The sequence below is a fragment of the Bicyclus anynana genome, chromosome 12 (assembly GCF_947172395.1).
Source record: "Bicyclus anynana chromosome 12, ilBicAnyn1.1, whole genome shotgun sequence".
NCBI classification, from domain to species: Eukaryota; Metazoa; Arthropoda; class Insecta; order Lepidoptera; family Nymphalidae; genus Bicyclus; species Bicyclus anynana.
This window is the reverse complement of record NC_069094.1, coordinates 17,164,916-17,177,075: the sequence shown is the minus strand read 5'-3', so window position 1 is coordinate 17,177,075 and position 12,160 is coordinate 17,164,916. Positions and strand designations below refer to the sequence as shown.

Sequence of the window (12,160 nt, the reverse complement as noted above, 5' to 3'; positions counted from 1 at the left end):
AGTAGTTCTAGAATGTAATCTACGTCTTTGTTATCGTTATATTATAACATATTGCATCTTATACATTGTCGGTTATCAATCATTTTATTTTCATTGTTTTTTCATATATTCTATAATTAAATAAAAATATATACGTCGATTAACCTTTAACGGATGTAGAATATAGTACTAATTTTATTGAATAGTCTTCAATAATCAAATTGAAGTTCTCATAGTGTCTTTAATTTGGATGAAGTACCTACTTAGGTGAGGACAACGAAGATGATATATTCGTATTATCTAATAGTAGATCTACAACACAAAACCAGATAAGTATTGCCCATACTTTCTTATAAGTGTACAACAAATATTTGTCGAAAGTAAACGCTAAAACAAATAGTAACGATTTAAACGCAAACAAAAAATACTATGGAAAGCGATACCTAACCATAACCGTTTTATCATCATGCAATGATTTGTATTTTATATTTCACATTTCTACGTACAATATAGTAATCCCAATGTTTGTCTGCAATCAAAAAATCCTTATCAATGCATATCTTTAGAAAGTTAACAGATATAATCAAACTTGTAAGCCATTAAGTAATTAGATAAATATGGATATTGCGCAGTTATGAAAAATTGTATGCGCAAAAATAGCGCCTGCTACTACCTAAACAGAATCATCTAGAATAAAGTTAATTGATAAAAAAATCAAGTTCAGGTAGTTTCTAATCTTGAAGAAGAAACTTGAAACTAAAAAAATCATTCTTGAAGTTCCGAAGCTTAAAAAAATTATAACAAGCGAAAAGAAGGCTTACCAAGTTAAAATATTAACTCAAACGAGAAGAATACAAGACGAGAATAAAATTAACAGTAAAAGTATTAGCTATTAAATTAATAAGTAAAACTTCATTGACGAAGAGTAAACGAAAGTCAGTAATTACAAATTAACTACTAATAAGAATATCAAAATTTAAAATGAAATGTTCCAATACCAAAGAAATCGATGCTTACACAAGAATAACGAGTACTTTCTAGAGATACAATAGTATAATTAAAGTACAACGTCATTTGATTAAAAGAACAATAAATCTCAAGATGAACTAGTTGTAGGGCACAATTGCGCAATAAAAAAGCAAAGATTTCACCGAGTATTGGTTTCCAAGTGAACTAAATTCCAGCAGGCCGCCGCCCGCCACCCGGTGACGCGAAGGTTGCGCGGGTTCTCACGTACCTATTGGTCTCGGTATAGCAATGCTGTCACAAACAACTGATAAGGTGACCACTTCCGTCGATCAATACTGTTGAAATTTCACTGTTCGATTTATAAATGCTATGAAATTTGTCGTCCAGAAATAGGGTCGACTTGTGCCTAATGTTTACCAAAAATGCTTTCCAATTTATTTATGCAAGTAATTTTATTTAATTATCTATTTATATCTACCTACCTTTCACTGTGACAACTATTCAAACTTTTTTTTCAACTGCAAATAGTTTATAAATGGGTCAGTTAATTAATAAAGTAATTTTCAAAACGTTGTTTTAATTGTATAGCACCTCATAATTACTTTATCTTGATAAACTAATGTTAAAATACTTATTTATACAATAAAGAAACGATCAAAATTAAACTCGTAAATAGCAAAACTCTTTAACACCAAGCACCTTTAATTCTGGGTCAAAATAATTATAGAGAGATAGATCATAATTTTATGAAGTACCAAATTGGTACTGGGGAGTGACATGGAGAAAAAACCATTTTATTAATTTTACGTTTTTTAATAGTCTGCAATCTGTGATTTTTGTTACTCACTATAGCCAAATCATCTATCGCTAACTTTTCCTTAAGCGTTTTTAAATTCATCAGTATACTTAGTAGCTTCTATGTCAAATAACAGTTAAATAGCGTCGTTGTATTTGGTTTCATAAACAGATATCGTGGCAACAACGCACAATGTTGTTACAATATTGTGAAGGAAATGGATTTTTTATTCACCTTTTCCGTGTGCAACTTGAAAAGTAATGAAGAACTGTGGAACAACAATATTCATTTAATTGACACAGGTACGAATTCCTTTAAACGCATTGTTGTTAGTTGTAACATACAAACAGTATAATCTAAAAGTAAGTAAGTAGTAAAATGAAAGCATTGTTATCCTTGTCCCACTATGATATGTTGGAAAGGAATGCCTCTTAATAATTGTATTAAAACAAAATTGTTTGAAACTGTCAATATTGAAATTGATGACAGTTAACATATGTTTAATGTAGATAATATTTCTTAAAAACCTAATTTGAATAGAAAAAATAAAAGCTCCGATGATTATATTTTAATAGGTAAGATAAATGAAAAATAAAGCTTTCAAATAAATTTCAAAAATTGTGATAGATTTGAAAATACTTAAATTATTTAATTTTCAGATAACCATAATTTTAAATTCTAAAATATTTCGTTTTTAATATATCTAAATCTATAAATCTATCGAAATATTGACTTAAGTCAATAAACTTAAACTTACTTGAGTTATAAAACTTTGATATATCTAGCCGTCATTTATAAATCTAAATAGATTAAAGTAAACAGAGCTTTTGTTACAAATAAGTAATTTAGAAATAAATGTGTTTATGTTATCTGCGACATTAATAGTAGGTGAGTACGCAAGTAGGTAGCTAGGTACTACTTGGCGAGTGACGTAACAGTTGCTAACGAAAAGTTTCATCAAACAAGTTATAAATATTCAACGTCTTATGACTTAATAAAAAATAGAAATCGAATCGATTCCGAAACCGCGGCTCCACATCGCGAACGTCTGCAATTTACATTCAAAGTAACATTCGAAAACGAATAATTTTCTTAATTACAGGGCTTGGAATCATTAGAAACAGACTGTACAAACTGCCCCAAAATTCGAAATAGCAACTCTTGATAGACAAAAAACTAAACTGACTCGTCAAATTAGATATCCTGTAATGATCAGAGTAGATTTGAAATTTGTGTTTTTAAATTTAAATTGGTAGCATTTTATTTATTTTAGTCCTACCCTCATTTTGATCAAAGTAGTTATAAATAAAACTAGTCTGTTGTTTCAGTTGCAAAAAAAAAATAGAAAATTAGGGAAAGATGTAATTGAATTGGAAGAAGAAGAATAGGCGGATAGAAACTGAAAGCAGTAGTAAAAGCGCATATTTTCAATTTACGCGACGTCCCGTGGCCGAGTCACCGGTCTACCCACGCACGCTAAATAAAGCGGGAATTGTTCGAGACACCGGCGCTGGATCCAAGCCATTCCTGACATCACATGATTGCGACGTCGACATTACTCTTACCTTCATGTCGTCGAGCATATCGCACGCTGAGATGAGGGACGCGGTGTCAGGAGTCACTTTTATAACGCCCATCGTGACCAGCAAGTGACACAACGGGTAGATAGAAGTTCGGACTTCAAAAGTTAACACGGTTTTAGTACGTGATTTTTTTCTTTAAATTTCCGAACTATTTTCGAGTGTTCCAACTGTGATTTTTATATTAAAAACTTAGTTATTTGTAGTCGAGTAACGCGTGGTTTGTTTTAGGAACACAACGCGCGAGACGTACTCACGCAGTGACCGAGCCGCGCGGACTGAAGCTACGCGAGCGACTTGAATGCGACTGCGAGTGAAAGGGTCGTGACGTCACAGCAGCGATAACGCGCGCGGTGCCCCCGCCCCCCGGCCCGCAACTTGTTGCTACATTTACTATCTCGCTCGCTTTTACTTACACTCCCGTTGCCAAAATTATCCCTCTCGCTCACAACTTGACAATTCGCCATGAATCTACGTCTAGTACGCTGCAGCTGCAGTTATCGTTTTAACACTTGATAGTAATACTTATACACAGGTACTTCACGCACAATGTTAAAATTATTATAAAAAATGAGTGCAATTGAAGGTTGATTGAAAAACTAAAGACGCAAAAAGGCTGGCCCATTCTATTTCGTTTGCGAAGGTTGCGCTACGCCGGAGTGAGGACGTCGTCGCTTCGGTCTACATACGTAGCCCATGACGTCACACATTGCTACGACAGGATACGCGATTTTGAAAATAGTACCTATTTCATTTCTAGTCGTTTTTTGTAAACTTTTTGTTAACTTAAAGTTATTTGCATATTTATCGTCCTATCATTAATTATTTTTCAAAAAGGTAAGCAACGTGATAAGTTTCAAAATTTTTTCATCTTTGTAAATTAACAAATTCAAGTAACAATTTAAAAATAGTTATCGTTTAATTTTAAACTTTTGTTGAAGTTGTCTTCAGAGGAAGTACAAATATTTTTGCACAAAATATTAAACGTTTTACTAAATAAATATATATATTTTTGGCTGTTAGTTCATCGATACTTTCTGTTAAAAAAAACAAATTTCTTTAAATTTTTTTTATAGAAAATAACATCAATTTACCCATTGTCTGAATATATTAAAGTAAGAAACTTTCAGCTAAATTGGTTCAGTACAATTTTTGTACAGTTTTTTTACAGATTAGTTGAATACCTTTTCCTAGCTATCTTAGAATCATGCTTTTCAGAGAAAGTCGTGTGTCATTGTTGTAGTTTGGAAAAATAAGATGATTGGTAAAGTTAGGAGCGTTAGAAATATTCTTTACTAACACTAGCTTTGTACTTGTCTATTCGAGTTGAAAAAGTTGCAAAAACTCTTTCGTTAAAGAAGAATAAAAAGATGGCGAAATTTTTGGCAAAGAGTAGGTAGTTACTAACAGACATTGCAGTTCTTTTAAGACATTGCGGAAGTAAACAGTCCAATACGTAATAATGTGCACAGTTCCTGAATTCAATTACCTGTCATTTTATTTTAACCGACTTCAAAAGTCAAAGTCGTTTATTTAACCCCGACTTCTTACATCACCTGTAGGCCTCGTCTCTCTCTCTCTCTCTCTCGTCTCGTGTAGATATTTCTGTCGTTACTAGGTTTGACGTTTTCAGTGGACGTGGACGTGGTGGAGACAAACTCCATTGTCTCTCGATGCTGAGGACCAGTAGTGAAAAAGAGTAGAGGAGGAACTCCTATCTGGGGGTCCACTGTGAGCAGTAGAAGTACTACATTTTGTTGTTCTTCAATAACAGCCCGAAGTTGAAAAATTGGTATCGTGACACTCCCGTACCTCGGAGATCTGGATCGTTATCATCAATATCTGACATTGACCGTTACAGCGTCAAACATGGTCACCATATGTTTTCCAGTCCGCATTGGAGCTGTCTCTTATCTGGATCTTAACTCGAAATCCCTAGTGAGGGAGGGAAATCTCGCCCCCTAATGGGACTTTTAGATGATAAAGTAAGCGTAGTGTCGCAGGTATATAATAGTAATTCAGTAAAATAAACCTACAGCAAAAGGTTAAGGACATCGGCCCTCAATTAAGGACTGGCTGACATTTTGTGAAGTGCCTATCGCCTGCAGCAGCGCTGCAGTAGTCGATAGCGAAGTGACGAGTCATACTTGAGTCAATCAAGTTGGGCCGGGAACAACAATACTGATATATTGCTGTTGACGATTCGGATTCAATTATTAACAAATTATGAATGTCAGTGAGGCGTTTTTTGAGGGCTCCGAATAAATACAATTTAGTAAAAAAAAACCGGCCAAGTGTGAGTCGGACTCGAGTACGAAGGAATACCATCATGTAGATGTAAAAATGACGTTTGTCGTATAAGAGCCCCGTAAACAATTATTTTATTCTGTTTTTTAGTATTTTTGGTTTCAGCGACAACAGAAACACATCACCGGTGACAATTCCGACTGTCAGTACTTCGGTTCATGAGATACAGCCTGGTGACAGACAGACGGACGGAGTCTTAGGAATAGGATCCGTTTGCCCTTTGGGTTCGGAACTGTAAAAAGAGTAAATGTACAAACATATATACTACTAATAAAGTATTGTCAGTTCTGTAAGACTTTAATAAAAGTTACCACAGCCATGGGACATAAAAGCATTTCCTTAGCGTAGGAGGCTCTAAAGAAAGACCACTAATTAATTTACTGCCTCCGGACCATTGCCTCGGCTTTAGAAAACTATTTGCCACGTCGCAATCACCCGCTACTGTTACCGCCGCGTTTAATACAGCTCACTTAAAATAAAAACAAAGGATAGACAAATAAATGACATAGAACTACTAACTACTATTTATCAAGTTAGTGTTCGTAGAGTTTTTGTGACAGAGCCCGTCCAGGGAAGCACTACCACTACGCTTGTTTCTACAGCCAATCAACATTGCTGTAAGAGAATGGCTGTCGGTTTCATTTGGGGAGACATGAGACTGAGTAGCGTCACGTCATGCTTTGCGAAGTGTTGCTGTGTTATTTATGTTGTTCTTCTGTTGTTTTACTCTTCACGGACCGAGGCACGTTTGGAACCCTCGTAACTTTAATTTCAAGATTACGACTTTAATTATCATGACATCATGTCGCTTCTGTTACTTCCAATTCTTTGATTAATAATAATAATAACTGTTAGTTAGGGACCGATACAGTCTAGTGCAAATCAACGATTTTAATGGCCCAAACCTTGGCCGAACGACGAAAACGAAAGCAGTAACGGATTAAAAAGTGTGTCACTGTTGAGTCAAGGCGAACTCTGTTTACAGCGGCGGCGGGCGCGTGACGTCACCCGCGAAGCCTTCGCGCGCTTCGGTTTCTTTGGTTCGCCTTGTTGTTTTGTTGTAAACATACAATGGTCGTGGTGCAACCTCAGCGAATCGTTTGGCCAATCAGTTTCATATTTTATTAAATTGATAAGCAATTATATTTGTTGCGAGATGAAGAAATGAATTGTTGAAAACTTATGCATATAATAAGATTGCATTTTCTTTTTTTTTGTTATATTTTTTCAAGGATTTTATATACAAACGGTCGCCCGCGGTTCTCGTTGCCGCGGAAATACGGGGATAAAATATAGTCTCGCGAATAACGTGACTTTCTATTGGTGAACGAGAGTAAGTTTTAAATCGTTTTAAATCGCCTAGTATATCTAGAGATTATCTCCTACAACCTCATAAACTCATAAACATAATAAAGAGTAGTACTTACTTTAAAATATTACCTAGCGTATAAAATGTAATACCTATTATTAAATAATGGTATACCTATTATTAAATATATATTTCATTTATATATTTTTTTAAAACTTAAGAAGTTTTTAGTTTACAGAAACAATATAATTATTATTTGAATGCTAAAAATACAACAAACTTAAAATATACACTTTCCTGACCCGTAATAAGGAATATGTCGCCTCGAGCCGTATCCGCGAGTATAGTGCACACACGGTTTAGCAAGCGTACAGTGGAAAAACTTAAATATTGATAATACTTTTATCTTGTCTTCAACAATGACGGAGTGCATACAGATAGCATAGACTAGACTAGTCTAGTAAATAACTGTATAACCTAAAATTAACGGTTATTTGCACGTTTTACAGTAACTCTACTAGATTATTATACGTTAATTATTATTTCATCCTCATCATTATCAACTCACATTCGGCTCATACACGAGTCTCTTCTCAGAATGAGAAGAGTTAGGCTAATAGTCCACCACGCTGGCTCAATGCGGATTGGCAGACTTCACACACGTAGAGAATCATGAAAATTCTTAGGTATGCTTCGCAGGTTTCCTCACGATGTTTTTCTTCACCGTTTGAGATATTTAATTTCTTAAAATGCACACAATTGAAAAGTTATGTGCATTTAAAATTATTATTTAATATTGCTACATTTTTTGCTAGATTGTATTTAACTGGAAAACACTACATAGCTTATTGAAGTAGTTATAAAAGTTACAAAAAAATCAAATTAAATTCGTGTATATTTTTTCCCTGGAAAGTAGAACTTGTTAGCAACTGATTGCCTTAAATTTGGCGAGGCGAAAGCTATGGCCTTTCGCGAACCCTTAATATAGACGGATTTTCATGTCTTAATATAGACGGAGTTTGATGACCTTTCTGGTGCATATAACATGCATCAGTACATAAGATACTGTTTATAAATTGTCACCAATTCGTGAGTGGTTGCCAATTTTTTTGTGGTAAACAAACGGATTTCAATATCACATGCGGCTGTTTTAATTTAAATAATTTAACATCGCGATTCTGCTGTGCTGACCTTCCTGTAGTTTACACAGACAAACTCGTTTGTCCTGTCCTTACTACTATATCCAAAGCCTAAAAAATATAATATATAGTTCCTGAGAATAACTACACTATTATTCTTCATGTTTCTATTATATTATATTTCAGAACTGCACTCTACGTCAACTGCGACAAACCAAGCGAACGGGCGGCCCTGCCAAGGACGATCTACATCCGTGAGCGATGAACACAATCAATATAGTCCTTAATATAATTAACTTTAAAGGCTTTATTTCAACAACAACACCTGCGTATTAAACATTCATTTCATGGTAATTTGATCCTTAATTATTAAAAATAGAAGTGATAATTCCGTGCAGTGATAGCGCTTAATACTGGTTTTGGTCCATAAACAACTTCATAGGTGCAGGGCTGGCAAACTGATTTTCTTTTTAATGTAGCAAAAAGTTTTTGTTAGTTTTCCTAGTTAGCTTGACATTAGTTTGGAGGATATGGATGTCCGTGATGTTCAACCTCATACTGCATCCGCATGGCAGTGCATAATAGCGTAGTGATGTATGTAAACCCCGTATGAGTACGTACGAAAATTTATCATTTTCTATATTGACAATTAAAACATAGAACTTAGCGAATTTCAGCAATCTCAAGACTTAACATCCCAATGCTATCTGCTTTATCTGTAATTGACCTTGAATTTGAACTGGTATGGAATTTGAGAATACTTTCATAATCGTTTAATCATCCCGAGAAAAAAAAAATCATCTACATTATACGACCATTATGACGGCATTGTAGAAGATAGGAGTTCCTTCCTCTTTCGTTAGTTCGGATCGGTTGGTTGGACATCTGCTGCGGGGGCATTTCCCTTCTGCACATTTTATATTCATCCTTCGCACATTTCTGTATACCTTGTTTATTACTATGGAACAAAGAACAAATAAAATAAAAATCCACAATGCGACAGCCCTGCCTCGTCTAGTACTTTATTAGTGTTTTCTCCTTGACGTGCACTCTGGGAGCACCTAGCGCTGTAGGCGGATGTGATCCAGCCGATAATGATCTATTATTCCATGTCAGAACCGGTCATCTTCACAACACTACTGGTCCCGGAGTGGGCACATTTCTAAACCAGACTATCTTAGTATTCCAATCGATTAACCTTGACGTGTTCATATTGTAGAAAATTCAAAATTCAATTTTAAGGCTTCATTTACAAGCAATTTGAAACGTCGTTTGACTATTTTGTAGATAGAGATTCTACCACCCTTCGGTATGCAGGTTTTGCTAAGAGCGGGTAAAAACTCAACAGTTAATAAAAAAAATCATCATTATTTGCAATATTTATTATAATTAGTAAAATATATATATATGTTACTCTATAGACTCCTCCTCCTCCTAAGGATTTTTAATTTTTTAAAAAATATAATATAGCCTGTATCACTCAGGGATAGTGTAGCTTACCAACAGTGAAAGAATTTTTCAAATGGGTTTTGTTAGTTCGGAGCCTATTCAATACATACAAACAAACAATCAAATCTTTCCTCTTTATAATATTAGTATAGATACATTGATGAAGCAAAAGACGTGACGTCACGTAGACATGGTAAGCTACCAGATAAACATCTCATTCAGTTGTAGCACCAAGGCTTTGGTCCTCTGTTTTCACTCTACAGGCCAATGTCTTTAGAATGAACGTAACAAATGAGGTTTCATTCGTTGTCTACGGTTCGTTAGTCTGTGTAACGTTACCATTGTCTCCTTCGAACAGGATGTCGGGCAGGAGCTGCCCTTGCACGAGAATTATCTCAAACTTGATGTGATTGACATCGTTTGTTAACGGACTGTGCATTTCGTGAAAAGTACATCCGTAGTGTACAGATAACATCTCGGCTTTTGTTTTAAAATACTTAGATCTGTGCGTGAGTAAACATTGGAGATCTAGTTTGAAGGTCAAAGTGCTTTATAATATACCTACCTTGAGATTTTGAATATTACTAATTTAAGTGAGTGAGTTTTTGTGAGAGAATTCTTTTTATTTAATTCGTAATGTTCTTAACACATAATTTGAGAAAAAATTCCTGCAGTCACCAAATTATAGAATTAACGCAATTAATCTCATTGTACCTACATGAAAATTATAAGGTAACTAGTAAGTTAAATATAGCCGCGCGGTTCCACCCGCGTGGTTCCCGTAGGAATACGGGGATAATATATATGCCTATAGCCTTCCTCAGTAAATGGGCTATCTAACACTGAACCAGTAGTTCCTGAGATTAGCGTGTTAAATTAAACAAACAAACTCTTCAGCTTTATAAATATAAGTATACATGACTAAATTATGGCAAATATTCTTTCGCAAAAAATAAACTTACTTGTGTTAAAAGTTTTAGTGACATAGCTAGTCCGGGAAAGTCCTACGAATAGGCTTATTTCTGCCGACAATCAGTATTGCAGCAACATTTAGGATATTTATTATCCCGAAAAATCCTTCATTCCTGCGCGATTTGTGACTGCGTACGAAGTCGCGGGCGCGCGCTAGCAACTACGAGTATATAAAAGTCTCCTTCATGTTTGCATAACAAATGCAACATTGTATTCATTAGGTGCCCCGCATTGTTATCAGCAATCAGTCTCTAGGTCTGCGATAATGCGAGGTGCGGCGAGGTCTCCATGAGGATACACTTTAAATAACTTTCAACAGGGTAACTCAATAGGGTTATTTAAATCATACCATTATAAAAAAAGAAAAAAGAAGAATCAATATTGCTTTTCCTGGAAAAGTATCATTATTTACTTGAAATGGACGACTACTACGTTAATATCCTAGTACAAGGAGTATTCTTTGAATAACGTAGGTTGGGTATAAGTTGGGATCTATGGAGTTTGGACCGTAATGACTTTGTGAGGATTCAGAATTTCAAGATTGCTGGACATAAACGTTTTATTCCGATCGGAATAGATGGGAGGCAATCAATAGCTCTACAGAAAAGGAGCCGGACTCTATCTATCTTTATCGTGGTGGGTTAGCCAAAATCGCGCTTTCCGATGCGGCATCACCCTTCCATCATCACTGGATCCCAACGTCAATCATCAAAAAATACAAAATGATTTCCCGGCGGCCTTGAGCCGTGCCGTGTACGCCGCCAGCCGATGTTATCAGTGTGTGGCGTTATCAGCGCGTTATCGAACCACTTGCATATCTGTCGCACGTTTGGGAGTCACGGCCGCGGTGGGCGTTGGTTCTTTTACTTAAAACATCATTATATTGTTGCTTATCTTAACGCTCTCTCGGGGCACTGACGAAAGGTTAAGGACTTTTTGTATTTAGCGGGCAGTACTTGATCTCTCAACACAAGTTGATAATAAGTAGGCATTATGGAGGATGAGGAAAGTATAATTTCACAGCTGTACATTATAAAGGCTATAACACACTGGGGCGGCAAACCGCGTGTGCTTTCAGATCAATAGATCCTGTATTCGAATCGTGGGTCTTGTTAAAATTTCAGAAAAAAATCTCAGTCCTGAGTTCGGAAAATGGTCGTATTACACCGCCGTTCTTCGAAGATTACGCTGAGCTGGCGCTGCCGGTCATTATCATTTATCTCCTTAAGCCCGCCAACCAACATTGCAGCAGCGCGGTGGGTCTAAGCCACCCCTCTCCTCTAACGAAGAATGTCTGGTCCTGTACTACGTCGTTAAAGTAGGCTGATATTGTTTTCGCTGTAGACTCCTGTACTAACCGCAACGTGAATAAATGGTAATAAAATTTGACTAGAAATAAATTAAAAAAACTAAATATGAATAAAATTAATGAAATAAACTAAATCATGCGAAATATTTTTGTTTACATTATGTTACAAACATGTAATGAATTGACACATGCAATGCGTTTTCATCTTCGGTTACCTACCACCCTACCCTACCCTAACCTACCATTTACCAAGTGCCGACTGCCTCCAGTAGGCAACCGAGGTACTGTGGTACGAGTGTGTTCAGATGAAGTAGGCACGAGGTTTTGTTTCTCTTGTACAAGGAGCAAGGT

The 12,160-nt window shown here is 35.7% G+C and overlaps 1 protein-coding gene across 2 annotated transcripts in view; it reads right to left on the bottom strand.

The window, feature by feature from the left end:
• Nucleotides 1–12,160, bottom strand: part of LOC112047706 (terminal nucleotidyltransferase 5C) — a 214,693-nt gene that overhangs the window by 49,868 nt on the left and 152,665 nt on the right. The window contains exon 1 of one of the 2 annotated variants that reach the window (XM_024084912.2): nt 3,310–3,657. The exons of the other annotated variant lie outside the window; for it this stretch is intronic. Coding sequence (XP_023940680.2) covers nt 3,310–3,381 — 72 coding nt within the window. The 5' untranslated portion in view covers nt 3,382–3,657. Of the gene's footprint in view, nt 1–3,309; nt 3,658–12,160 lie in introns of those variants that run through there. 2 annotated transcript variants of the gene reach the window in all.